Below are 25869 nucleotides of genomic sequence, written 5' to 3'. Positions count from 1 at the left end.
TAGAGAGGTGTTGGGAAAGGCTCAGAGGGCCCTGTGATCGAGCTGCCGCTGGCCCTTTCTGGGTTCCTCGTTTCGCTGGAAGCTCTCCGGGTCCCGAGCGCGGCCCGAGCCCCCTCCGCCCCGCGGGCACCCGCCGGGAGCCCGGCCAGGGAGCAAACGAAAGAAAAACAAACCTTTCCGCCGGGAACTGAGGCTGAAAGATTTGCAGAGCCACGACCCAGGTTTACCTTGTTGAAGACCGCTGTCGCTAACCTGAGCACGGGTTTTGTTTGGTTTGTTTGGGTTTTTAAGATTTGCAAATGGGCTTGCAAAGACAGAAAGGAAAAGCCAGCGGCAGCGAGCTCCTAGCAGCAAGTTTAAGCGCGGAACAGAGCGCCGGAGCGCCGGCGGACGCCTCCCCGCTCGCGAGGAGGAGCCGAGCTGAAGCCCTCGAGGACTCCCAAGAGCAGCTAGAAACGGCTCGTGCGGAAGGGAGAAGAAGAAGGCGCAGGGCAGCGCCCGCCTTACCTGCAGCGCCGCGGCGTCCCCGGGAGCGGCGAGCGGGCGCCCGCGCCGGCCCCGGCCCCGCGCGCTCCTCCGCCCCCGCTCCCGCTTTTATGGGCCGCGCTGCCGCTCGGCTCAGCTGAGCGGGGCTGCGCGCGAAGCGCCGCGCTTGCGGCTGGCTTCCTGTTTGTTCAGCGCGAGCGGCTGCGGTAAAATTTCCATTACACGCTGGACAGACAGGGCGGTGAAGAGAAGAAAAAGAAAAAAAAAAAGGGGGGGGGTTTAGCAGGTCTCTCAACTTACTAGAAAACAAGGAAGCGCGCGGCTTCGGGGAGCTGGGGAGGATTCCCGCCACCGCGGGAACCGCGGGAACCCCGGCATCCCCTCGCGCCCGGCTGCTGCGGGAGCCGCGTCCCCGTCCCCCGTGCGAGCACCCCGGCCTCAGCCCACACCCCAAGGTCCCTCGCTTTGCCCCCCCCAAAATTCCCCGAACGCCCTCAGCCCCGAGCGCAGCCCAGGCTCGAGGCAGGTTTTGGGCTGTGGGCAGCGTGGGCGTCTCCGGCCCCTTCCCACCTGGCCGCCAGCCCCCCCCCGGGGATGCCCAAACCGGGGCGCAGAGCAGCGCCGGCGGCTTGCGGCTCTGAGCGAGGCAGAACTGCAGGGCAACGATCTTTATTCTACTTTTTAATCTTTCTGTGAAACCTCGGCAGGCCCAGAAAAGCCACTTTGGCCGTAGACTTTGGGAGCAGTGTGAGGAAAACACCAGGAAAGGTGGGAAACGGGCTGCGGAAAGAGCGATGCTCCCGAAGGATCCGGGCGCACCGGCGCCGGAGGAGAGGAGCGGTTTGCCGCGGCGCGGGGCCGAGCGGGGAGCCGTGCTCCTCGCCCAGGTGCGACTCCCTCCTGGGGTCCCCGTGGTGGGGACTGGCCGCACGCGTGGTGGCCCCCTCGGCTGCAGCGTGGGCAGCGACGAGCGCGGGAAATGCCGCCGCTACTCTTTGCAAGTGAAAGCAAGGCAGAGGCCGCCACATGTTTGCTTTTTTCTCCCCATTCTGTTTATTGAAAGTGGAGAAGGAGCATTTCAGATCCAAGCTTGCTTCCTCTGCACTGACTGTTTTGTTCTTCCAACCAGGCTTTTTCAGAGCTGGCTACCGTGGAGGCATCCCGACTGCCGCATTGGTGTGATGCTCCTGCCGGATCCCAGCACAGGCAGAGGCCCCTGCGCTCGGCGCGAGCAGCCTCACTGACGCCCCGGGACGCCCAGGTGTGCAGCGCCCGCGGCTGGGTGCCCTGTGCTCAGCCAGCTCACGGTACTGCTGGAAAAAAAAAGCTCTGTACAGTAATTTGACTATCTAGCTACCTGGCTATTGCATTGGAGCATGCTGCAGTTCTTGTCACCTGCAATTTGCTCTGCAAATTATCATTAGTTTGAAAGAATCATTTCATATTAATTAATATTAAAAAAAAAATGAGGCAATGGGGAAGATGATGGATGAAACTGCTCAACTGTGCAAACCTATTGGCAGGGTACAGAAAAATGAAACTGCAACATCCGCGGAAGTCCTGGAGCTCCTGCTACCTCCTCCTGGGGAAGTTGTACAGAGTTTGCAGGTGCGTTGTAACTTCTTTGGTTAACGATGAGCACTATAAAACAGTAGGAAAGAAAGCCAGATGAGCGCGGGTTGGCTGCTACAAGCTCTGTCAAATGTGTGCATGCAAACCCCTCTACTCACCATAGCCGAATTTCCGCACTTCCCAGGCGGCAGCGAGCAGACCCTTCACGCAGCTAAACCAACGCGGTTAGCGGCCCCGCAGCGGCGTGCGGCACCGAGCGGCGGCGGCAGCCGGGCCACGGCGGCGAGCGAGCGGGTTCCCGGCCGGACGAGAGCGAGGCCTCCGCGCCGCCCGGCGCCGAGCGCCTGCGCCCTGCCTACGCGGCCCGTTATTTTGCCGAGCTCTTGCCCAAACCTTTCCCTTTGCAACAGGTTGAGTCAGCGTGTGGGCTGATAGGGTCAAACAACCCGGCACGTATGTTTGGTGGGGTGGAATGAATTCTTTTTTAAATAGCTGATTTTTATAGGCAAGCGTGTCTCTGGCGAGGCGGCTTGACCAAGGATCACTGTAAGCAAGCAAGCAAGAGTGTGAATTTAATGCAAAATGCCCATGAAAGAGCCGCCAGTGATTCTCAGCGCTGGCCCAAGCAGAAACATTAACCTGTAATAACGCATCATCAAGTGCATTGGCTCATTGCAGGGTTTAAAAAAGTGCTGCCTTGTACAGCATACATGCATACATACATACCTACCTTTTTTCCACTGCAGTTTTGCTACTGACTTCTGAAAAACTGCCTGTTTTAGCAGAGGAGACGTTTTTCGAGAGCAAATCCCATCAGGGGCTGTTTGGAACAAATGCTCCCCTTTAGACTAACCTGAAACTGGTTTTTTTTTTTGTTTTTTTTTTTGTTTTTTTTTTTTTTTTTCCCTTTTCTTTTCTTTTTTCCCCTGTTTTGCAGCTGGCCACGACTGCAGGCTGCGGAGCCGGGGGCTGCTCGGAGCCGGAGCCGGGGCGGCGAGGGGCGCCGAGCTGCCGAGGGCCCAGGTGAGCGGCGGGGTGGCCGCCCGCCCGGGCCGTCCCCTTTGCAGCGAATTAATAGCAAACGAAGGGGGAGTTGGAAAGGCAGAAGGGGCCCAGGAAGGGGCTGCGGCGCGGGGGCGGCTGCGCGGGGGCGGCGGCGCGGGGCCCCCTCCGCCCTCCCAGCCCCGTGGCCGGGAGCGGGCGGCGCGGCTGCAGCCTCGAGGCCGGCGCAGCCTTGCCCGGGCCGTGGGCGGCTGGTGGCTGGCGGCGGCGCAGGCCCCGGGCCCCAGCGAACGCGAGGGGAAAGGCGGCGCCGCGTTTGGGGTGGTGGTGGGAGGCGGAAAGCGGCCGGTTGGGCGGCGGTCGCCGGCCCGGGGCTGCGCGGGGGGAGCCAGGCTACCACGGGGGGGGGGTCTTTTTTTGTTGTGGTTTTTTTTTTTTGGTTGTTGTTTTTGTTTTGTTTCCCCCCCCCCCCCCCCTCCGCTGGCAGCTGGTTGTAAACAAGGCAAAGCCGCGCTCCAGAGGAAGGGTGGGGGACGAGGCCAAGATGGCGCCGCTGCCTCCAAGATGGCGCCGCCGCCAAGATGGCACCACCGCTGCCCCCCTCCCCCCACCCCCGAGATGGCGCCACCGCCTCCAGGTTGGCGTCGAGGATGGCCGGAGGCCGGGAGGGAGGAGGACAGGGTGCTTTGGCACGGAGCGCAGCGCTGCTGGGGTAAAACGGGGCTCGCCGAGGGCAGCGGCCGGGCCCCGGCCCTCGAGGCTCTCCCGGGGTCGCTGGCCAAACCGCCGCCACCCCTCCGCGCCGGCGCTTCCCGCCGCCTACGCCGGGGGCTATTTTTAGCCGGCTCTGAGGGCAGGTCGGCGGAGGGCTCGGGCGCCCACCGCCCGCTCGCGGGAGCTCGGCCCCTGCCGCCTCCAGGGGTGAGCCGGGCGTTTGCTGCACGAGCCGCGGCGGCGGCGGCTGCCTGCAAGGGGCCTGCGAGAGCCTCTGCCCCCGCCGCAGCCCCGGGCTCCAGGCGGGAGCCGGCTCCGGGCCGGGGCTGCTCGTCTCGGCCCGTTTACGGCCCCTGCCGCGTCGTCCCCTCGACTCGTGCCGGGAAAGAAGCTCCCCCGCCACCGCCCGCTCTGACTCAGTGCCCCTCTCCGGGCTGCTCGGCTGGCGGCTTCCTGCCGGCAGCGGCGAGACGGGCTCTGCTCGCAGCCCTGTGATCGGTTTGAGGGGGGGTTATGTGCCGCAGTTGCCCTCCCGGGCCCGGCTGTGGGAGGGCTGCTCACGGAGCACCCGCCCGGCCGGGACCCGCAGCGGTGAGAGCAGCACCAGGGCTCTTCAGCAGGGTCTCGCTGCCTTTCATCACCCACCCCTGCAGCCGGAGCAGGTCAGAGCGAACCCGCTGTGCCGCGGCACCTCGGCAGGTACCCTTCCTCCTGGGCAGGCCCAGGAAGACAAGCAGCTCCTCAGGGCCTTGCTGTCGCTAACCAATGGCTATATTCAAGAAAAACAGAGAAAAAGTTTATTATTTTTTTCTTTATAAAATATCTCCAATAACTTATATAGGCAAATATTTAAATTAAAATAAATTAACTCCACTCTACCCTGGGACATGTGGCTGTCCACAAGGTCAAACTAGGATTTGTGTTTCTTTGAAAAAATACACCCTAGGTCTCCAATGTAAGATTTGAAAAAAATATCTATGCTTGGTGAGGAGGAAGGAGCAATCTCTCTGCAATGGACAGGAAAGGGTTAAGGTGCGGTGCTGAAGCTGCCTGTCTCCAGTGGCATCTCCATGTCCAGCTAAGTGCTAAGAGCATCTTCATCGTCACTCCAGTCAGGAGGAGCATCCGTCCCAAAGTACCGGTCACCGAAGTTCCCTGAGGGAACAGCAAGAGAGATGCAGTCAAGGTGCAGCTCCGCAGGAGCCCTGGGAACCAGCCCCGCCAGCCTGCCCTCCTCCCAGTACACAGCAACGCAAAAGCAGGCTCATCTGACAGCTCGAATGGAGCTAAAAATTTGTGGAGATGCAGAACTGGAGCAGCCAGGAGGCTCTTTTAGCACCTCGTGGCAGGGGTGTTCCTGGCACAGCAGAGGTGAAGATGAGAGAACACAGTGAGTTTGTCTTGGACGAGCTTGTTTTGGAGGGCAGCTCAGGGAATGAGGCAGGCACAGGTTTGTTTCCACTGTCCCAGCCCAACTTCTCCACCTGGGCTGCAGGAGGCTCATGGCACATGGAGCAGCCCTCTCTGCCAACAAGGCCATGGATACCTGATGGTGCTCAGAGTGTGTACGTTCACTCACTGACTCCACCACCCCCGTGGCAGCAGGATCTGGGAGAGACTGCAAGTTCCCAGGTAAAACAAGGCCAGATCTAAGCTGCTGCTGACAACCAGCAGGTTTCACCTCCTCTGGTGAGTGGGCCAGAAACAAAATTCCCCAGCAATAGCTCCTTCCTACTCAGTTACTCACCAATGCCGGGGATTATCCGGAAAAGGTCATTCACCTTCTTGTCCACAGCGGTGGTGATGATCTTCACCCGGGGAAAAGCATAGGCGACTGAGTGGACACCCATCTCTGCCATAAGTAGAGAGAGGAGGAAGATCTTGTCTTCTGGGACATCATGATCCTGTGGGAGAGGAAGAGAGACAGGGCAGAAGGGTGGGAGATGCAGCTTGGACACGTGGGCTGAGAAGCAATGGGTATTTGAGCTATGTAATGGCCTGTGTCTCCAGAAGCAGCAATCGAGGGCCTTCCTGGAGCCACTTTTTCTCCTCTCCTCCCTGCAGCTGGCCAAGGTTACTAGGCAAAGGACCAAGAAACCAACTAAATCCAGGTTGTTACTGCCAAAGGAAGGGGTGACTTTGTCAGTACCAGGCTACAACGTCACCCCAGCTCATGCTGTATCCCCTGTCCTCCTCCTCTGCTGGGGGGGGGGCAGTTGCAATGGAAAGCCCCCCCCCCCCCCCAGGATGGCTGCAGGCTGGTGCTTTGCATGTTTCTTGGGGCCCAACCAAACCTCTGACCCAGCACCTGCCCTCTGCAGAAAGCCCCACAGCCTACGTACCAGCAACACCCTCACTGCCATCATGGCTGCTGCACCCGTGGAGACTGTGCAGTCCATCAGGATCACATGGTCTTCGCTGATGTCCTTTGGCAACCGCAGGTAGTGGAGCTGGGCAGGGGCAAGAAAGAGATCAGCCCAAGGGTCTAGAGGCATGAGACGTCACGCACAGATCTCTCCTGACACACCAAATTGAGAGGCATGCCAATCCCCTCTCTTGGAGGTGCCTACAGCTGGGTTACATCAGTCCATCTTGGGATCCTTCATGCTCTTCTGTATCTCCAGGACCCAAGCTGTCTGCTTTGGGCCAGGCACTGGTGGCAAACACTTGGACAGCAAACCAGTCCCTGCATGCACAAACACACTAGAAAACCCACTTCAGAGGCTTTCAAAGCACTTGCTTTCTGAGCACTTACTCCCTGCCAAGATCAACTCTCAGATCTCTGAAGAGCTCTTATGAAATACCCAAGTCACCTCCCAAATATATGCTGATGGCCAGGAGATTCCCTCACCAGCGCAGGGCCTGAGCCTTTACCTCCGGCTCGCCAGTGTTGCAGTTGGTCTGGATGAGAATGGTCCCAATGCGGACGTCTTTGCACACAGCTCGCAGCGCTGGCTCCATAGTCTCGCCCGCTCGCAGGATCGACACTCCGGTGATCTGCAGCGCACAGCACGGACGAACAGCAAGGCACAATGGAGTGAACAGATGAGGACTAGACTAGATCGGTAACTATGCTCCCAGTACAGTGCTGTGCCTGGACAGTGAGTGTCTGTGGTGGGCAACCCAAGCACGTCCCCTCCAGGAGAGGCTTGTCCTGCTCTGAGTCCCCCCCCTCCCTTCAGCTGGAGGGCAGTAGTGGCACAGTGACACTGCAGCATGCTGGTGACATCCCTGGCCACTGGGCTGCCACCTGTCCTGACAATATCAGGTATCGTGCATGACTGCGGGTACCTCAGGTACCAAATGCAGGCCGGATCAAAGCCCCAGGAAGCCAGAGGCATCCTTCTCCTGAAAGCATGGGGTTTCAATCTAGCCCCACACAACAGGTTTGAATAGTGCCTTTTACGTCCACTTACTTGCTTCCCGCTGTATGTCCTCCCTTCGTAGTCCTGTCCCTGAGGAGTCTGGACTGTGCAACTCTAGAAAAACCATGTGGAAGTGTTACTACAGGCTCTGACATGGCCCTGGAGAAGCCCTGGTACCAGGGAGCCAGTTGTCCACTGGTTTGGGCCCTTGGAAATGGAGGCTGGACAAAGCATCATCACCCAGAAATAGGCATTTCAGACATGCGGGAAATGGGACCATTTCCTGCACTTGTTCCTAGGGCTGTGCCAAAGGATGTCATCTCTTAGGGGACCTTCTAGCCTCCAAATGCTGGTTTAGGGGTGTGTGACAGCAAAGCTCAGTCCACAGGCTAGCACCAGTCCCTGGACTGCCAGTGGGACTGGTCTGAGGTCTTTGCCATGCTGTTAACCTGTCCACTGGGGCCTTGTTGCAGGAGGTACAGCTTTACAGGCGGATGCTTGCCTAGTTCAGTATGGCCTTCCCATCTCCAACCTCCCAGCACTGCCTTCCCCAGTAAATGGACAGCAACGTGAGGGCACTGAGAGGCATGTGAACATGGATCACCAGAGTGGGATAAACAGGGGCAGTAAAAGGCCTTCCCTCCTTGAATATGCTTGGCTGTTCTAGCAAGGAACAGATCACATGGGGTTACATCACTGCTCCACAGCATAGGGGAATCCTGGCCCCATTTCAATCCAGAAGGAAAAGGCTGATATATGGGGAAGACTGCAGAAGAGACCCAGGACTGCTCCATCTTCCTGGCAGTTACAGGTTTGAAACTGGAGATGCAAACACAGCACCCTACTGCCCATCCTCCCAGTACAGCCTGAACCTACCTGGAAAGGGAGAAATGAGAGTGCGTGCTCAATCAGCAATCTCATCAGCCTCTTAGAGTAGAAAATGAACTCATCTCTGCTGGTCTCCTTGTTTCTAGAGAGAAGGGAAAGGCAATGTAAGCTCTGGGCCAAAATGTGTCCCAGGATATGCTGACACAGTCAGATGCTGCCTGGAAGAAGGCAGCTCCCCTGGCCCTGGCTCTAACTTGTTTACATGGTGCCCATGGGATGGAACTGCAATGGCAATTTTAAGGTAAAAAGCAGATAAATTGTTGGCAGGACCATGGAGCAATTCAAGCCACTGGATGCCTCTAAGAGCACCCCCAGCCCAACTCCTGCATCAGGGCCCTACCACGGCATGGTCTGAACTGTGGCCTGGTGAAGTCTCGCCTCCGTGTGACCCATTCGTACTCTCCCCGTACAAACCCCAAGGGTGCAGAGCACAGGTGTCACATGTGGGCAGATGCTCTGGCTTGGGCCCAACACCATGTCTCACAAAGCCAACACCATGTTACACGACCCGAGAGAGGTGAAGGGTGTCTTGTCCCACACCCCCCAAGCCACAGGGACAGGGTACAACATCAGCCCTCTGAAAAACAAACCTGAGCCCGACCAAGCTATCAAACAAACCCCATGACGCCCAAGGGGTCATGGTGCTGGAGGCTTTACCTGATGATGGTGTGCATGCCCCTCACCTGAGGGGTGCTCTTCAGCACACTGAGGGTCTGAGGAAGGGGGTGGCACTGGTGGGCAGAGGCCAGGGCTGCCCTGAAAAACAAACACAACATCAAAACCACTCCAGGCGAAGCCTGCCCAAAGGCCGGAGTGCAGCACACGGCCACAGCCATCCTCCCAGAGTTCATTTCACACTGCAAATACACACACAAGTCATCCAGCCAAGCCACATGAGGGCCAGCCCTGCCCAGACATCTGTGATGGCAAAGGGACCTCCTTGCACTAGAGGAGCAGGGAAAAGGTGGTCAGTAGAGGCAGAGCTGGAGGCAGGAGGCCTCACAGCCCAAGGATCTGCTCCTTTCCCACTAGGCAGCTGGGACATGTCAGACTTTGCCCTCCAGATTCCACAGGCTGTGAAGAAAATTTCCATAGAAAACAAAACCAAAATGTTCCTCTGCTTAAGTCTTTAGCTGGCTACAGGCTGGTGATGGATCCTGAACTCACTGGGTGAGGAGGAGCCATTGCACAGCTTTCTCTCGCTTGGAAGACAAGAGATGGACGTCACTAGGAACTGGACATTGAGCCAGGCCACCTGCGCTGGCACATGGCTCAATCAGATAGGACAGAGTCACGGGGAGGGCTCTGCCGACCTGCGAGGGACTGAGAAATCAGGCTGCATTGAGATCGTCTCAGAGACTGTCTGCCCCATTTGCAGATAGTCAAATCAATACCAAACTGGGAACAGCTTCAAGATTTTACTGCTGGCCAGGACTGGTTCTGTGTGACTCATCTTCACATAACTAATAGCGTTGAGAGCTATTCTTGGATCAAGGGAACACCATTCACTAGGAAGCTTACAATGGATCCCCATTAGTCACCTCTCTATTTGAGAGCGATAGTAATGAGATGAAGGTCACATCTATCTGGCTCTCATAAGGCTAGGCAGGATGGACAAGCAACTTTGTCTGGGAGGAGGGCTGGGTTCAGAAAGCCACACGTCATACCACAAACGTGAGAGCAGCTGTTTCCAATCAGAGAGATGTTGGGAAAGAGAAGAAGAAAGCACACAAATGAAAGCACCTGGTGAATAAGTTTCAAATCGAGCAGAAACCTGGATTAATTGCACACACACACACACACACAGAGGCACACAAGCAGAAAAGAAGACAGAGAAGATGACTAAGAATGGAGGATGGCAGGGCTAGATGGCCTGAGGCCTCCATCCGCATAGCCATCTCCTAGTCTCAGCCAACCAACACCAAACGAGACATTCCCAAGGCCTGCAGGGTACTTAAGGGCTCCTTTCTTTTGCCCACTCCAGTTCTGCGTAGCAGCACAGTCCCTCTGCAGGGAATGCTCCCAAGAGCTGAGCCAGCTCGTAACTGCTGCTGAGCACGAGGCGGGTTGTGTTCCCGCCGCAGACCTGCCGCTGCCAGGGGCCAGGCAGGCTGTACCAACCCAGTCTATTCCCACGGCCGGAAGACCTCCGGTTTGGGATTAGCAGCCCTCAAGGCCCTGGACTAGCCATCAGAGAAAGGAGCCACACTGTTAGTCACCAAAATTTGGGTTAGCTGTGTTCAGAGGTTTGCCCAGGCCCAGGCCCATGCTGCCAGCAGCACCAAGCAGCTCTGCTCCTGCAGCCCTCCCCTCCTTCCTCCAGCTTTGGCCTGCCACCAGCCCCTTGCTGCTGGCCCCGGGACAGATCCTGCAGGCACCTCTGCTATCCAGCTCAGCCTAACCCCTTCCTGGCCCCAGGGCCGCAGAGCCACGCGGCCCGAGCTGCCGGTGCAGGCTGGGGACGGGAGCACTGCGTTTGGCGGGCGGAGGGTGCCCGCTCCCGGCGGCGCAGCGCCTGTACACCGACACGCCGCTGCCCTCCGGACGGGCAGGAGCCCGCGGCGCGGCCGTGGGGAGGCAGCGCGCAGGCAGGGCTATTTCCTACCTGCCCCAGCCCATCGGGGGCATGTGCTTGAGCGGGCTACGGGCACCTCTCCGTCACCGCCACGTCTGCGCCCCTAGGACGCCCCGCGTCCTCCGCTGCCAGCGGGACAGGCAGCTCCTCTCCTGCCCCAGTCTCTGCTGTGACAAGCTGTGTCAATCAGCTCCTGTTCCCTGCCACAAATACCAGCAAGTCCTCCTACCTCTGCGAGCGGCACCACGTGCCCGGGAACACCTCCCCTGCACCCCGAGCTGTGAACAGGCTCTGCTGAAACGCTGTCAGCGATTTGTCATTGAGCTTTCTGTGCCTTCCTGCAATGCCTGCTCAGGGGCTGGTGCTCGGTGTGGGGCTGGGCAGGTCAGGATTCAACCCTGCTCTGGCCTGGCATCCCCCAAGAGCCCGCGAAAGTCGCTCAGCATTGCGGGCATCCCCATGGCTCTCTCCGGGGAAACAGAGGCAAGCGCCATTGCCAGGATGGAGGCACGGGATAAAGTCTCTCCAGTTTCTCCTCCTTGCCTCGGCCTGCAGAGCCCCAGCAAAGCAGGACCCTGCGCGTGGTCTGTCCGAACCCCCTGCCCAGGTTAGTAACGCGGCTCCCGCTGCACGGCCCTCGCCCCCATCCGCCGGTGTTAGCGTCACAACCAAAACACGGCCGTTAGCATTTGTCTCCTCACATATCCCAGCGCAGCTTCCTCTGTTCACCAGGTAGGAGGGATGTTCAGGGGAGACAAGGCAGGAAACACGAGAGTTTAAGGGGAGAGGGACAAACACAACAGGAAACAAAGGAGAAAGCACCGTCATTAGTCCAAGGGGGGGGGAAAAAAAAAGCCCTGACTGATCGCTGGCTCCCGGACCGGCGCGGTGCCTGGGCCGCTGCCGCAGGCTCGGCAGGCAGTACGGACCCAGCGCACCCGCCTGGGCGGCCAAGCGGCGTCACGTCTGCTCTCGTCTCAGCAGACGCAGCCCCGGCTCCAAGGGAGAAAAGCCCCGTCTGCTCTCACCGCCCCAGAGTCACCGCCGGGATACCGTCACGTCTCCGTCCTGGACGGCGGCGCTCCGTGCCCAGACGCCTCGAGGGCTGCCCGGCCCTTGGCGAGCTGCCGCGGTTCCCGCGCAAAGGCGGGTGCTCAGGGCCAAGCTTGCAAAACCTTCGTCCAAACCCCTCCTGCGCCCCTTCCCGCGCAAAGGGGCCCCGCGGCTCTGCGGCGGGCCCGTACGGCCACGCACCTCCTGGCTCCGTTCGAGCCTCGGAGAGCCGAGAGCACGGAGGGGCCCAGCCTGGGAGCAATGGGATATTCCCAGCTCTGTCCCTGCCTGCCGGGAAACCTGCCCCGGCGTCCACTCGGGCCTGCCCTGGGGTCCCCGTCCCTCGGTGGGGGGCTCGTACGCCGCTGTGCCGAGGGGCCAGGCAGAGGGAAGAGCTCAGCCCCTGCGGCTGCCCCCTTGCTCGGGCTGGCCGGCAGGCACGGAGGGAGCGGGGCTCCGCTGCGGCGACGAGCGGGCGGCCCGTGCGGGACAGCAAGGCTTCCTGTCCCCCCCCCCCCGCGTGGCGGCACGGCGACGGAAAATTCAGACAGGCAGCCATGGGCGCATCAAGAAAATGTCTCACTTTGGAAACTTATTTTTCCCTCCCCAGCACAAAAGCTTTAAAAAAGGAAAAAAAAAGAAGAAAGAAAGACTAAGAGAGAGAGAAAGGGGGTGACCATCTCTCAGGAAGGCTTCAGGGAACATCCTCAGCTCTTTGTTGAACATGCTATCAAACAGGAAGCAGACAAGAGACATCCAGCTACAAAGAAGCTAATGCAGTCAAGGCATTTCAAACACGTACAGCGGCTGGCTTTCACGGCTGACATTTCAAACAAGGGCTATTAAACTGCACCACGGGTTGATATTTAAAGACACAATTGGCAAAGGGCATGCCAAGCTGATCAAGACCTGGGGAAGGGGGGGGATATTGATTGGCAAGGGAAATTCAGCTGAAAAAAAAAGCACCAGCTCCGAAAACTGGGTTTGTTGCTAAAAAAAGAACGGCAGCAGGGACAGAAAACATGCCTGGCTGTGAGCGTCGTACCTCGGCAGGCTCGGCCTTGCGGGCCCAAGCTCCGCTGCTGGGCATGAGATAAAATACTCACCTGGGTGTGGGGGAAAGGGAGTGTGTGTACGTAACTACACCTCCAGCACCTACACGGTTAAACGTGTGAAGCCGGACGTGACACTTCCTGATTGCAATGACACTGAGACCTGACCTGCACTCTGAAAGTGTCTTTCTGTCCTCTAAAGACAGAGGAAGGCAACTGTGTTCCTCAGCAGCCAACACTTACAGAGGGGAAAACTGGGGCCATGTGTCCAGCGAACAGCACCATTTCCTTTAAACTCCTGAGAATTCACTAATCTGAGTACCTGACAGTCACACAGGACCAAAAAAAGGTATCTAGGATTAGGGCCAGATCTAAACATTCAGGTTTTATTCCACCAGCTACAGATAAAGGCCTAGCTACGTCCCCACAGCCACCAAAAGGCACTGACATCAGAACGACTGTGACATTTAGATGAAGCCATTCAGGACTGGAGGATGGGGAATTGTTTTAGCTGAAAAGCCCATATTTGCCAAGTATGTCTCACTTGATATACATCTCCATCCACCTCGCTCCCCTTTCTAGCCCAGAGCTGCAAAAGGAGCTATTGGAAACCACGGCAGCAATAAAACCACTGTGACTCCAGGAGTATAAACAGATTTTTGCAGGATTTTTTTTCCAGAGTTTCTGGCAAAGACATAAATGGAAACTACAAACCTTAAACAGAACATAAGAATTTCTGTGGCTGTAGTTATCACAGTTATTTGTGGTGGTCAAAGTTACCTTTCCAAACTAGTAACATAAAATTACTGATATTGTCTTAACACATTATTAAATGCTTGATTTTTAAGGTGCATGAAGAAAGTTCAAAGATCACCTCTGCAGAGTGCTACTTTGTGAAAAAAGGAGAGTAAGTGGAGAGAAAAGAAATCTTACATCTATCTATCTGTATCTCCATCTGTTCTCTAATGTTCTTCCTGTAATCTTTTAAAGCAACAAACTTCTCTCCACACTAAACAGCACCTTCAAACCTGACTCTCCAGACACACAGGGAAGCTTACACATAGCACTGCAATGTCTCTTTGGAAATGTCAAGCCCCTTGGTGTTAAACAAACTAACAGAAAGAAATAAAATAGATCATTGACTCGTCTGGGAAAGAAATGGCTTAAAGAAAAACAAGTAAAGCAGAGAGTTTCCTGTTCATCTTAAGTATTTTAAAAGCTTTTTTGTATGCCAAATGTAAATTTTAGGGTTACTTGAGTTAAGTGTCTCCATACAGTGATGGAGATGTAAATGAAAACCCATCTGCAGTAACACATCCCACTTCCTTCCTTCAAAAATACCTGGAAACTTAGTTGGCTGCTTAATGGAAGTAAGAGAGCATAAGTCCCATCTGGATCCAAATGCTGAAGAGGTTAAGTAAAGTGCTGTATGCTTTATAGCATCCACCTGTAGGTACTGAGAAATTAGAAATCCTGCTGGATTATGGCTTAAGTATTTTCTTAGTCCCAAAGTAACTGCCGTGGAATTTGTCCTACTCAAAGAGGTATCTCACCATGCTGAAGCTGTTATGCTCCTTTTGGGTGCCATTAGGCTTGGAGCCTCTCTGCACAGTGTGGATCCAGGGCTCCCAGCCTCCTCGAGCAGCTTTGTTTAATTTAAACCCTTACTGTGATTTCAAGTGTCCTTGCAGCCAAGCTCTGTTCAGGGATGGAGAGTGGCTCTCATCCACATCCATTTGTCTTAGGAAATAAAGGAAAATAAAAGACAATCCCAGGATGCAAAACCTCCCACCCTGCAGAGATCTGTGGTCCCCAATTAACAAACCTGACCCTGCCCCAGCTTCCAAGCTCTGTGCTCTGGCGGGGTATGAGCTGCTGGCACCCTGATGAACAGCCCTGGCCCTGCCGGCCCCAGAGCCGAGGACAAGGTGACCTTTTGTCAGCTCTGAGTGTAACGAGGCTGTGTTGTGTGAGCTGTTGGTCCCCACCACAGGTCACGGTTAGCCAAGCAGTGCCTGGCATTGGAAATGCCTCGGGCTGCACAGACAGGACAGAGTTAGGGACTCTTACCTGACACTGAGTTCACGCTGCGGCAGCAACACAAAGACACAATGCAATCGGTATTAAGCATTGTCAACATCAGGGTCGTTTTCAAGATAAAAGAAAAGGAAAAACAGGAATATTTTCCTGCAGTCACATGTTGCCTTTTCCCCTTCTTCCCCTTCCCAAATAAATGAAAGCCCCTCCCCAAGCCAACCCCTAGCCAGGCTCACAGCAGAGCTCTAGGTAGGAGCTGCCACATTTGTGGGCTGCAGCATGCAGCTGAGAGTTTTTTTTTATTGGATCCCAAGAGCTGGGAGAAACAGCCATTTCGCCCTCCTGGTCTGTGCTCCTGGCATTAGAAATGATGCCAGGGCAGTGGGCCTTGCACAAACAGGTGCTCCTGTGACCTAGGAGCAGAGTGTAGAAACCAGCTTTTTGACCTGCCAGAGTTCAGTGTTACAAAGCAGGGCACTTGGAAAGCAGGCCCCGAGAGCTGCTTGCAGCCCTGCAGAGAGCGGGAGCTCTGGGAGGGGGAACCGTCCAATGCCTTTGCATAAGAGGAGTCTCTGCTGAGCAGAGGTGGGGAGCAAGATGCTGTGGTGGGCAGCCTTGCTTCCAGGGACTGAGTGCTCCTGCCATTTGGGAGCTCAGAAAGGCCTACAGGAATCATGACCTTTACTTCCAAGTGCATCCATCTCCAGGTCATGCTCCTGTCACCTTCCAGAACATTGCTCCAAGCAGAGAGGTGTCTTGAGAAGCAAAGTGACTCCAAGGCTGGAAAGCACTGCAGTGTTAGGATTTGGCAAACCTCTTCACAACTTAAACATCAAAGCTACTGCCTGTCCAGTGACATGGAGTGGGGGGAGGCTGTGCTGCTCAGGGAATGGCAGCATAAAACAACATCCTCTGATCGAAGGGTCTCAGACTCAACCAACTCGTCAGGGCTAGCCCAGGACAGAGCAAAGAATTAAAGATTTGTTAAAGCTAGCGATGGGAAAAGCGAAAGGAGTGTATGCCTGGACCTGGACTCAGGTTGCAAGTTAAAATGTGACATGCCTTTGGGCTTTGATATCCACGGTATCCAAACCCACCACTTTGCACCTGACAAAGAGGTGGAAAACTGGGCTCCTGATTGGAAAGACTGCGTGCAGCAGTGTCTGCGAGGGGGGGAAGAGGAGAAGCCAGAGCCAGCAGCCAGATAGTGAAATATTGCAGGGTTTGGTGCGATGCTGGGCCTGAGAAGGCTGTGAGGGCAGGGAGGGTACATCACTTAGAACATTTGAGGATGGTTAATTTGTCTTCACTGGACAAGTTCTCCCAGAGAGACAGGGAAGGAAGGAAGCTTCTGTTGGACACAGATTGCAGAGGAAGGTTGCACTAAGCAGAGCACAGGGATGAGGCGGTCGCCTTCAGTGAAACAGAGGGATTGAGCTTGGAGGATTTACTGGGGACAGCCCTGCTGCTCACACTCCTGGAGCACAGACGGAAACCAGGCTATGCCTGCCTAGGCACCGTGCTTTAGCACTAGTTCCTGGCAGTGCTGCAACTGCACAGGCAAGGCTGACCCTCACCAGAGACACCCAGGTGACCAGGCAGCTCTTACCTCTTCCAGCTGGCTGTGGACATGCTGAACAATCAGGTCAATGGCCACTGTGTTTCCACTCCCTGGAGGAAGTCAAAAACAAGACAGACATGGCCTGCATCAGAGCCACAGTGCTAACAGTGCCTGAAACAAGTTTCTTTCCCTTGTTTCCCTCTAAGGCCAAGAACACAGGATTCCTGCTTTCCTAAAACAGCCCTCCCCTTGCAAACCATCACTCAGCAGGAAACATTCTTGCTATTATTATTATTTAATTATCTATTATTGTATACTTAGAAGTCACCTCTAGCTTTTAAATCCCTAAGGTGTAGGAGCTTGTAGGGCAGGAGGCTGGTTGAGGTAAAAGTGTTATTATAATTTCCTTTAGGAATCTGCTTTTGGTTAGTGTTGGAGAGAATGAACCAGTGAACCTTTGCTTTGCATAGTACAGCCTCTTTTCTGTCCTCATCAGCCGGAGCGCCGAGGGGACTGGTCAGCAGAGCTGAGCAAAAGAGACAGCAGAAGGACTGCGCTGCCCAGGTTCCACTCAGGACTGAGTCACACACCAGTTTGGGGACAGCCCTGGGCAGGTACCTCGGGGCACAACGATGTCAGCCAGCCGCATGGTGGGCTGGATGTACTGGTCGAAGGCAGGCTTGACAAACTTGTTGTACTGTTTGATGACACCCTCAATGTCACGGCCACGCTCGCTGATGTCCCTGCGCAGGCGACGCACCAAGCGGATGTCGGAATCCGTGTCCACAAATATTTTCAGGTCAAGGAGCTGTAACGAGAGGGGAGGGAATACACAGTGTGTAATTTGGATGAACCTTCTCCACCAGACACAGACAGGAGGCTGAGCCCTACCCTCAGCAGAGCACTTGTTCAATGGAGCGTGGCTCATCTCTGGCTCTGGCCTGGACAGACGCTGGGCTGATGTCAGCTTTGCCTCGGCAGGCTCTGAACCTGCTACCCAAAGGCAGGGCAGATATTGCAACAAGTCCCTCGTTGCCATTTGCCGTTTACTCTCATGTCCCAAAAGACCTGTCCTGCTCCAATACCTGTCCCCCTTTATAAACAGCCCCCAACCCTTCAGCTGGATGCTATGTAAGAGTGAGGAAAAAAGAGAAGTTAATGACCGTAACACAGACCAACTGGCCTAATGCAGGAGTGCTGTTTTCTTAATGCTGGAATGAAGCCAAGCACAGCAGGTCGACTCTGTGGCTGAGATTCATGACACTGCCCTTAAGTGCAAAAGGCAAGAATGACAGCTGTTTGGAGGAAAGGCTCCATGGGGATTTACCCAGCTGTCCACTGGAGGTCATCATTGCTCCAAGAAAGCATAAAACAAACACTCACTTGGCAGGGAAGGACACTTACTCGAATGAACTTGGCTAAGTTTGTGCACGGCTCACTTCCTCCTATTTTTCACTTATCCAAAAAAATTCCCAGGAAAGCATCACCTGACCCTGAAGTGCTGAATGAGTTCACCCTGGGAACTCAGGGCTTTGCACTGCCAAGCAGCACAGCAGGCTTTGCTTCTGGCTAGGCAAGCTGAGACAGGCAGCATGGAGGTGGGTTATGTCTAGGCATATTTACACATCATCACTGCCAGGGACCAAGTCACCACCCAGCTCCTAGTTCCTGGGAAGAAAGGGCTGGAGATCAAAGTCTCTGTAGAAAAGCCTGACCACTGTCAGGGGTTTTTCCACCTGCCTATGCAAGAGTCAAAGCCTATTTCTCCTATACAGCGATGCACTGCAGCATTTGGGGATAACCTGGAGGACAATCCATTTCCCTGCTGCTGAATCTCAGGAGAAAGCATCCTCCCACCATATCCCCCAGCAGGCCATGGAGTAGAGTGCTGATTTGTAGGAGTGGGCACTGAAGCATTGCAGGGGAACAAGGTCCTGTGCAGCAGTACACAGGAGCCCCAGGGCACCTGCAGGAGTGGGACTCTCTTTGTCTACAATATACTCTGATAACAGACTGCAGAACAGAGGGGCTGGAGCACTCACATCTGTCAGGCTTCCCACAAAGTGATTCCAAAATCTTTCCTCACCTTCAGGAGCTCCTTGTCTGCGAATGCCATGATGCCTTCAAAAATAATCACATTGGCACCATATAAGGTTTTCTGTAGAGTCAGAAATCAATGTGGTTAGACAGAGAACACGTGATGCTCCTAAAGATACCCCAATTCCAGGGAAAACAATAATGCAACAGGGAGATTAGCAAGAACGGGAAGGATGTGAATTTCTGCTTCTTTTCTATTCCCTGGGCTTTGAAGTCATTGATAGCACTCCAAAAAGCTGCTGGTGGGATATTTTATGTAACAAACAGGATCCTTCCAGCTACTGCCTTCTTCTGCACAGCCTACAGCCCTCGTAACATCCCAGCCCCTGTAAGCAGACTGAACAGACTCATATAGACTGCACAGACATCCTTGCTCCTGCCTCTCCAGTCCAGATGAAACCATACTCCTGCTCTATATGCGCCTGCTTCTGCCACGTGCTAATTGCTGCCAGTCCTCTCCGGGTTGTTAGCGTCCTCAACAGCAGTGCTGCTCACCTGATATATGTGCCCTGAGACAGCCAGAGAGCAGAAGGTGACTGCAAGAGTCTGCTGCCTGAAAGAAGCAGGGGTTGGAGGGGTCCCTTCCTTGGCAGGGCAGTCCCTCCCCCCGTCTTGTCCCACATCCCTCCGTGCCCCGTACCCATTCCTTCTTCCGGCTGTGGGTGGTAAAGTCATAGATTGGGATCTTCACACTCTTGCCTTGCTTCAGCTTCTTCAGGGTGGCAATGATCAGATCGAAGTCAAAGGCGTCAGGATGGTCAAAGTTGAAGTCATTGCTAGCCGCCTGCTCTTGCTGCTGCTTGGTCAATACCTGTCCACAAGGGAGATGTTAGAGCCTGCAGCCATCCCCTCCCCACCGCTGTGCTTCTCCTGCCTACCAGCCCCCTCAAGCAACAGCACTGCCATCCGAGAGGGCCAGGAGAAAACACGAGGCTGTCAAATACTGCATTTCCCCCATCAGGGGGTTTACGCCAAGGACCCGGGTAGCCCAAGAAGCCTAGCCAGGATGACAAGCAGCCTTACCTTGTAGAAGGAGTCCATGGACAGTAGAACCACCCATGGGACATCAAGAGCCTCAATGATCATTGTGGCCACTGTAGTCTTCCCAGAGGCGCTGCCTCCTCCCAGACCTGCCAGAGAGGAGGAGACAAAGCCACCTTAGCCACAGTCTGCCTTTCCAAGCATAGGCTAGAGCCCAGCTCTTGCTCTGTTGCACTGAGTTGGAAGGAACTTCCGAAAAGGGAAACTGATAGGCAGTACGAGGGAGAAGTTATCCTTGAAAATGCCAAATGGGATGTACTGTAATTGCCACTAATGGGCAGCAAAAGCTGTGAAACCTTTCATATGATGCTTGTGTAACAAGGGGAGCTCTGGCAAGACAGCCAGCCTGGACTAAATCCCTGGGAACTCGTGATAACTCAGGCAACAAGTACAAGAGCTGTGGGAACAGCCAGGAAACACTGTGATCCACCCAGTGCCTGCAATAGTATATCATCTCAATTTGCAAGCTCCCCGCTTCTGCCCAGTTGTAGGCGCTCACTTAGTCAACACTGGACTAACCATGGGGACCCTCCCTGCTCCTGCCTCAGCTAAGCAACTCACAGCCCTGAGTCTGGAGCCAACCTGAAGGTTGTAAAGAGCTTGGGTGAAGCAGGAATCCTCCCAGGGACTCCTTGAGACCCACAGGATAGGTACACCATTGCCTCCAGCGCTAGCCTGCCCTGGCGCAACTCATGGCTTCAACAATAACACCAGGGAGCTGAAGCGCGGAGGTGAAACAGAGCACTGACATGCGCTGCCTCTGCTTACCTATCACGAAGGCCTCTTTGGATTGTGTCCCATGTTCATTGTACCATGGCGGTCGGCCAGCTGTGTAGATGGTCCTTTTGCTTGTCCGCAGCAGGGGTGGCTCAGACTTGCACTGGCTAGTGGTCCGTTTTCGAGGTGGCTTGGTGGACCCCACTGCAGGATACAGCCGGTCTAAGGATTCAGCACTGCTGTTGCTGGGGACAGAAAGAAATTTAGTTAGCTGGTGGTGCAAAAAGAAGCCTGCGTCCTCCCTGGGCCAGAGCACCCCACAGCAAGGCTGTCCCCAGTAAGGAGTCTGACTCTGCTAGTGCTTGGGGAGCAGGGTCTCTGGGAGGACCTTGTGCTGCCAGTATGGGTGAGGGAGGGACACAACAGAGGAGAGGGAAAGATGCCCACAACTCTGCAGTACCTCTGCCAGCACCCAAGCCTCTTTGGTCACAGGCCATTACAAGTTTCTCATGTAGTGTCACTTTTTTATCTGGAAAAGGTGCAATGAAAGCATTGTATCCTAGAGTGTCATTGCTTGGGGAACCCACGTATTACTCTTGTGTTTGAGCTCCCGTACGCACAGAGGAGTTTTGCTACACAGGGCAATAACCTGTCCTGAAATGCCCGAGACACCTTTCTGGGGCAGGGAGGCCAAACCCCCAGATACAGTTAGACCTCATTCTGCCTTGCACATTCTTGTCATCTTTTGCGCTCATCTCCACACAGAGTCCCGCTTCTAGTCCCATTTAGAGTTCCCCAATATGTGCCAAACCTCTAGTCTTTCCATCTGTTAGAGAAGAAACCCCTTGGCACAAGGCTGTGAGCTTGCCTGTGCCAGGCAGAAGGGCTCCACACGGTGTTGTGGCTGGAGCTGCAGGGAGAAACACCCTCGCAGAGGCTGCAAAGCTGTTTGCATCTGCTTCACTCTGTGGCCCAAGTCCCAGCACAGAGCGGGCGCCGTGCAAATGGGTGCTGCATGCAGCCCTGGAGCAGCCAGCGCTGAGCTGCTAAATGCCTCTGTCTTATCTAACCTCCCACTGTGGCCCTGGGTAGGGAGAGGAACGAACTACCTTCCAGAGCCCTTTCGTACTTGGCAGCAGGAAGGCAGAGGCTGGGAGGCGATAAGTGGACTCTGGCCAAGAGATAAGCTGCAGCCGCACTGCTCAGCCAGCGCAGGGATGGGAAGGATTATTTATAACAGCTCCTGCTATCTTTGCTCCTTCCTACTTTCTGTTTGAGTCTCGGGAGGGATATTTCCTCCTTGTAAGATCACAGAAGGGGTTAAGGATTTGCCAGCGCTGAAAGCAGGATTAGCTCATCTCTTCTCCCAGCTAAGGGTCTGCAAAACAGCCCGGGAACGGCAGAAGCTGAGGCAGCAGTGCCATTCCTGCAACGGCAGTGGGGTCATTTGCCTGGTTTCTACAGCCAGGTGCCCAGCAGTGCAGGCAGAGGAATTCCTTGGCCAGGAAATCAGTCTTTTCCCCCAAATACCAAGCACGCTGCAAGGGCAAAGGGTGCCTTCAATACTGGCTCAAGCGCCTCCTCCCTGAGCACAATACATGCATTTGAGATGTCCCAGAAATGTTGGGCAGAGGCCAAGGAAAACCGCCTCCACGGCAGGACAGGCTGAGAAGAGAAGGAGGGGAAGAAGCCAAGATCTGCCGGCCACCGTGCTGCCGCCGGGGCAGCCGTGGCAGGACGGCCACAGGCTGCAACCTTTCCCCGCTGGCCCAGGGACTTGGCTGCAGCAAGGAGGCACACGGCCAAGGGATTAGAGAGGGATCATCTCCCCAGCCCGGCCAGGACGCCCACCGTGCTCCCCCCTCAGCCGCTTCAGCGGAAAGGCCAGGCAAGCACGTAGGGCCAGATCCAGCCTTGGGGCTTGATTTCCATGTTGGTGCAAAGAGCTCCCCTGCTCACACTCGCTCCTCTCTGCCTAGTGGCCACTCTTCTTTCCCCAACCGTGCCCGCAGTAGAGACGAAATCGCCACAAGGTCAGAGCCCTGAGCAGCAGGAACGCACCAAGCGGGCATGGTTTGATACAGCCTGGCCCAGCTGGAGGGGCTTTGATGCCTTTCCGTTAATTTTTTTTGCTCTTGAAAGGATTTAAGAGCTGTAGGGTTTTATGAACTTCTTTTTCTGTTTGTTTTTAAGCTGTTTTGGTAATGAGGATTAATTGCCTTCCCTCATCCATCCCTTTTTAGAACATTTTTAGATAATGATCAGAATTTGAGACCAGCCATCTGTGCTTAAAGCCTCTGCAGCAATCCCCATCAACAGACATCTCGGTGCTGGACACAACACGAGTGCAGGCCACAAGCAAACTGTGGGGTGGAGAAGGTCTCTGCTTCTGCTAGAAGGGAAGTGGGCTCGTGGTTAAGGACAAACGGACCGAAAATCCCCTGGTCCACCAGCCCAGCCCCGGTGCTGTCATCTGAGCTCACCCGGGGAGGAACCCCGTAGCGGAGTGGGATGCAAGACCTGCCCGTGCCCGGGCAGCAGCCCGCCACGGGACACTGCTTCGCTCGAGTGGAGCATTGCGCTGACGCCCACAGCTGCCCGTGGCACCCAGCAAAACTCGCTCCTATCCCTGCCTATCCCTGGCAGCCCTCGCACAGCATCACACAACTCTACCTCTCCCATATCTGCACCCATTCAAAAAGGCAGTAGGAAATAGCTATTTGCCTGACTTTGCCTGATTCTTCCAAACAAAGCGCAGTTTCCAGCTCTTTCCCCTGCTCCAGGCACTCCTACATCAATGTTATCTCTACAAGTGTTGCTGTTCACCTGCAAGGTCTCTCCAAAGGACCAGAGCACCAACCTAAAAACTGCCCACTGCAAGCACGAGCCCTCAGCGCACACAGCGAGGACTGAGCGCCGCAGGCCTCCAGCTTGCCCAAAAGCCATAAACACCGGAACAATCATTTTTTAAAAGCAACATCACAAGGTGAGATCAGCCAGGAAAGCCTTCTGGAGTTTCTTTCTGTGTAAAAGGAAATAATATGGCAGAAAAGGCAAAAACAGATGGGATCTTTTATTCTCCTCTCCTGCAAGTGACTCTGCAGCAGCAATTAGCCACCGTGCACTATTCCCAGAGCAGGGCTGACATCAGACGATGATGCTGGTACATAAACAAAGTCATTTTAGTCTGATAAAAGCAGAGATGACAAAGAGACAGTTGTTTACCAGAAAATAAAATCATTCCTTTCATCTGCAGTCCAGCCCCCCTCTCCAGGGACTGCGGTTACTCGAGGGCTGCTGGGGGAGATTTACCGCGGAGGGCTCCTTGGGCAGGGCTTTGCACTTGGGTTTCTCTCCAGGGCGGCACACATCGGTTTCGGGGCGGCGCAGGGTCCCAGCCCACGAGCGGGTCAGGGAGACGAGGCTCAGGCTGTCCCCTCAAGCGTCTCACACAACGTGGCACTAAGCTCTCCCTTGCTAACCTCACGGCACAAAGTCAAATCTCGGAGTAACGCTCGCGCAGCGCGCGACACACACCTTGTGCAAAGGCAGCCGCCGCAGCTCCTCTCCGCTCGGGGACCGCTGTGGCTAGGCGCAGCCGGCCGAGTCCAGGCAGCCTCTGGAGCAGGCTGCGTGCCGGCGCGTGGCGTCTTGCACGCGGAGACGCTGATAGAGGCCAGAAGCCACAAACCTACTGACAACTGCTGAAACCTCGATCCAGACTTCACGAGACCCCAGAGACAGAGCACCAGGCTGATCTTTCCGAGATGTGCCGCTGGCACCTCTGCTTAGACCCGACGTGACTCGGCCCTTTGCGGGGACGAGGAGGTTTTGGCCCGCAATGGCTTCAGCCATGTCCAGAATTACAGCCCATGTGTCCAAGCTGACAACCGAATGTGCTCGTGTCTCACTCCAGCACCTCCCAGTTTCCCCAGTTACCTGCACCCAGAGCACACCAAGTATGTTGGGCTCAACAGGGACCTACCGGACAGATCCGCTCTGGGACTGCAGGGAGTACTCCTTGCGCTGATCGCTGTGGGATTACAGACACGTGCAAGGAAGGAAGAGTACAGGAATTTCCATCTGTGAGAAGCAGAGCCATCCTCTACTAGCACTCCCAGGGGACCTGCTCTTGGATTCAGAAGATCATTTTAATCCTGTTCCAAAAGCTCACTTGCTATGTCTTTTCTCATCCAAATACTTTTGGACCTTTATACAAATTCTATAATCCGCCTCTTAAATCAGTTTCCCATGATTTGTCTCAGATAAACATGGGCTTTGGGGGAGACGGAGGTTGTACAGTTGTTTTGGAGTGCTGCAAAGATCATAAATTCTCTACTAATGTTACACTTCAAGTTTTGTACTTGCAGCTTGTTTTCTACTGCTGCATTTGCCAGGAAAGGGCTTTCCTGCCCTCCAAAAGAATGGCTGATCCCGGGCACTTCTTAGGCATCTCATTTTGCTGTTGGTTTCTAACACTTCTTAAAATTCCCTGAAGCAGGGACAAAGCATTTTCAGTGCACCTATTCGCAACATAAAGCACTCGGAGAAGGAGAACTCTATTTATAGCGTGAAGTTAATACCATTGCTTTAACCACCCTGCAGTAACCCCCGGCCAGGTCTGGGCAGGAGGGATGGGAGCTGTGCAGATCACGGACCAACAGGGAGCTTTCTGCTTCCCCCAGGTGTGGGTTTACGGGGGCTGGGGGAGGACCCCTCTGTGCCCCAGCGCCACGCTCGGCCCGTTCCCTGTGCCCCCGTGCAGCAGCCTGCTGTGGGTCCCACAGCCTGCAAGGAAAACCAGCAGACCCCAAACCACACCTCCCAGCCGAACGGGAGAGCTCTTCCACCATCCCAAGCCCCACGAACAACGTGCTGACCAAAACGTTCAACCTTCAAATCCACCCGCTGACTGTCCCGGAAAGGCTGCTGTGCAAGGCTCTCTGCACTGGTTTTGTCCCGCGTCCCGTGGGAAGCTGATCTTTCCCCCAGCTGCTGCCTGCGATTTCCCAGCCTCAGCCAAGCGGGAGCAGGGCTGCCAGGAGCAGGGCAGCCGAGAATCTGCTCCCCAGAAAACAGGAAAAAACCGCCAAACCGAAGCAAAGGGGGCACTCACCTGCCTTCAGGCCCAAGGGCCCAGCAGCCCGATATCCGGACGCCGGAGTAGGTGGGAGGACTGCTCATTTTGACCCCACTGCAGAGATCCAGGCGATCCCGGGCAGAGGGGTGCTGGCTCTACGTGCGTGCCCGTGGATTTTTTGGCTTCCCGTCTCTCCGTGCCCAAGGCGCTAGGATCGGGCTGCCGCGCGAGCGAAGCGCTCGGCACGAACCGCGCAGAGAGAAGCCATGCGCAGGAGCGTCGCCGCCGACGGAGGGGCGCGCGGGGGGATCGGGCCCCGAGGGGGCCGGGCTGGAGGCAAACCCCTAGCCGAAGTGCAGGGCCCGAAGCGGTAGCACAGGACAGGGACAGGAGGATGGAGGAAAGAGGAGCACTGCCGGGGGAGTGTCTTGTGCTTGGAGTTGTGGAGTGGTCGGCGCGCATAAGAGGATAGCTTAACCTAGAGATTACGTTCATTACCTGATATTAATAGCACTGGCTTGATTAAAGAAAAAGGGGGGGGGGCAGAAGTGACACCTCCTCTAACCGCCCCCCTGGTGACAGACAAATAAACACCCGGCGTGCCGGTGCTCTTCGGGAGCAGGGTTCGT

General features: G+C 55.4%; 2 protein-coding genes across 5 annotated transcripts in view; one reads left to right on the top strand and one right to left on the bottom strand.

The window, feature by feature from the left end:
• The first annotated feature begins 620 nt into the window (after positions 1–620).
• LOC134147990 (skin secretory protein xP2-like) lies at positions 621–4687 on the top strand. 2 transcript variants are annotated; one of them, XM_062589593.1, is made up of 5 exons: positions 621–1373; positions 1616–1793; positions 2010–2094; positions 2996–3081; positions 3548–4687. In XM_062589593.1, exons 1-5 carry the CDS (start codon positions 1281–1283, stop codon positions 4267–4269), a joined length of 1164 nt encoding a protein of 387 aa, XP_062445577.1. In that variant the 5' UTR covers positions 621–1280; the 3' UTR covers positions 4270–4687. The 2 variants fall into 2 exon arrangements, with proteins under 2 accessions (XP_062445577.1, XP_062445578.1); XM_062589594.1 differs by lacking the exons at positions 2996–3081; positions 3548–4687 and adding an exon at positions 2243–2978.
• UCKL1 (uridine-cytidine kinase 1 like 1) overlaps positions 4549–25869 on the bottom strand; it is a 28373-nt gene continuing 7052 nt past the window's right edge. The window contains exons 1-15 of one of the 3 annotated variants that reach the window (XM_062589591.1): positions 25277–25677; positions 20212–20405; positions 19426–19532; positions 19043–19213; positions 18392–18463; positions 16924–17113; positions 16354–16415; positions 14778–14794; positions 8685–8783; positions 8016–8109; positions 7191–7253; positions 6649–6771; positions 6117–6224; positions 5522–5678; positions 4549–4929 (exon numbers count right to left, since the gene is read on the bottom strand). In XM_062589591.1, the coding sequence (XP_062445575.1) occupies positions 4853–4929; positions 5522–5678; positions 6117–6224; positions 6649–6771; positions 7191–7253; positions 8016–8109; positions 8685–8783; positions 14778–14794; positions 16354–16415; positions 16924–17113; positions 18392–18463; positions 19043–19213; positions 19426–19532; positions 20212–20405; positions 25277–25344 (1602 nt within the window). In that variant the 5' untranslated portion in view covers positions 25345–25677 and the 3' untranslated portion in view covers positions 4549–4852. Of the gene's footprint in view, positions 4930–5521; positions 5679–6116; positions 6225–6648; positions 6772–7190; positions 7254–8015; positions 8110–8684; positions 8784–11303; positions 11324–14777; positions 14795–16353; positions 16416–16923; positions 17114–18391; positions 18464–19042; positions 19214–19425; positions 19533–20211; positions 20406–25276; positions 25678–25869 lie in introns of those variants that run through there. The other 2 variants (XM_062589590.1, XM_062589592.1) reach the window with 2 other exon arrangements.

Source organism: Rhea pennata, chromosome 16, assembly GCF_028389875.1.
Source record: "Rhea pennata isolate bPtePen1 chromosome 16, bPtePen1.pri, whole genome shotgun sequence".
Lineage (NCBI taxonomy): Eukaryota > Metazoa > Chordata > Aves > Rheiformes > Rheidae > Rhea > Rhea pennata.
The sequence above is the reverse complement of the archived record's forward strand: the minus strand, read 5'-3'. Positions and strand labels throughout refer to the sequence as shown.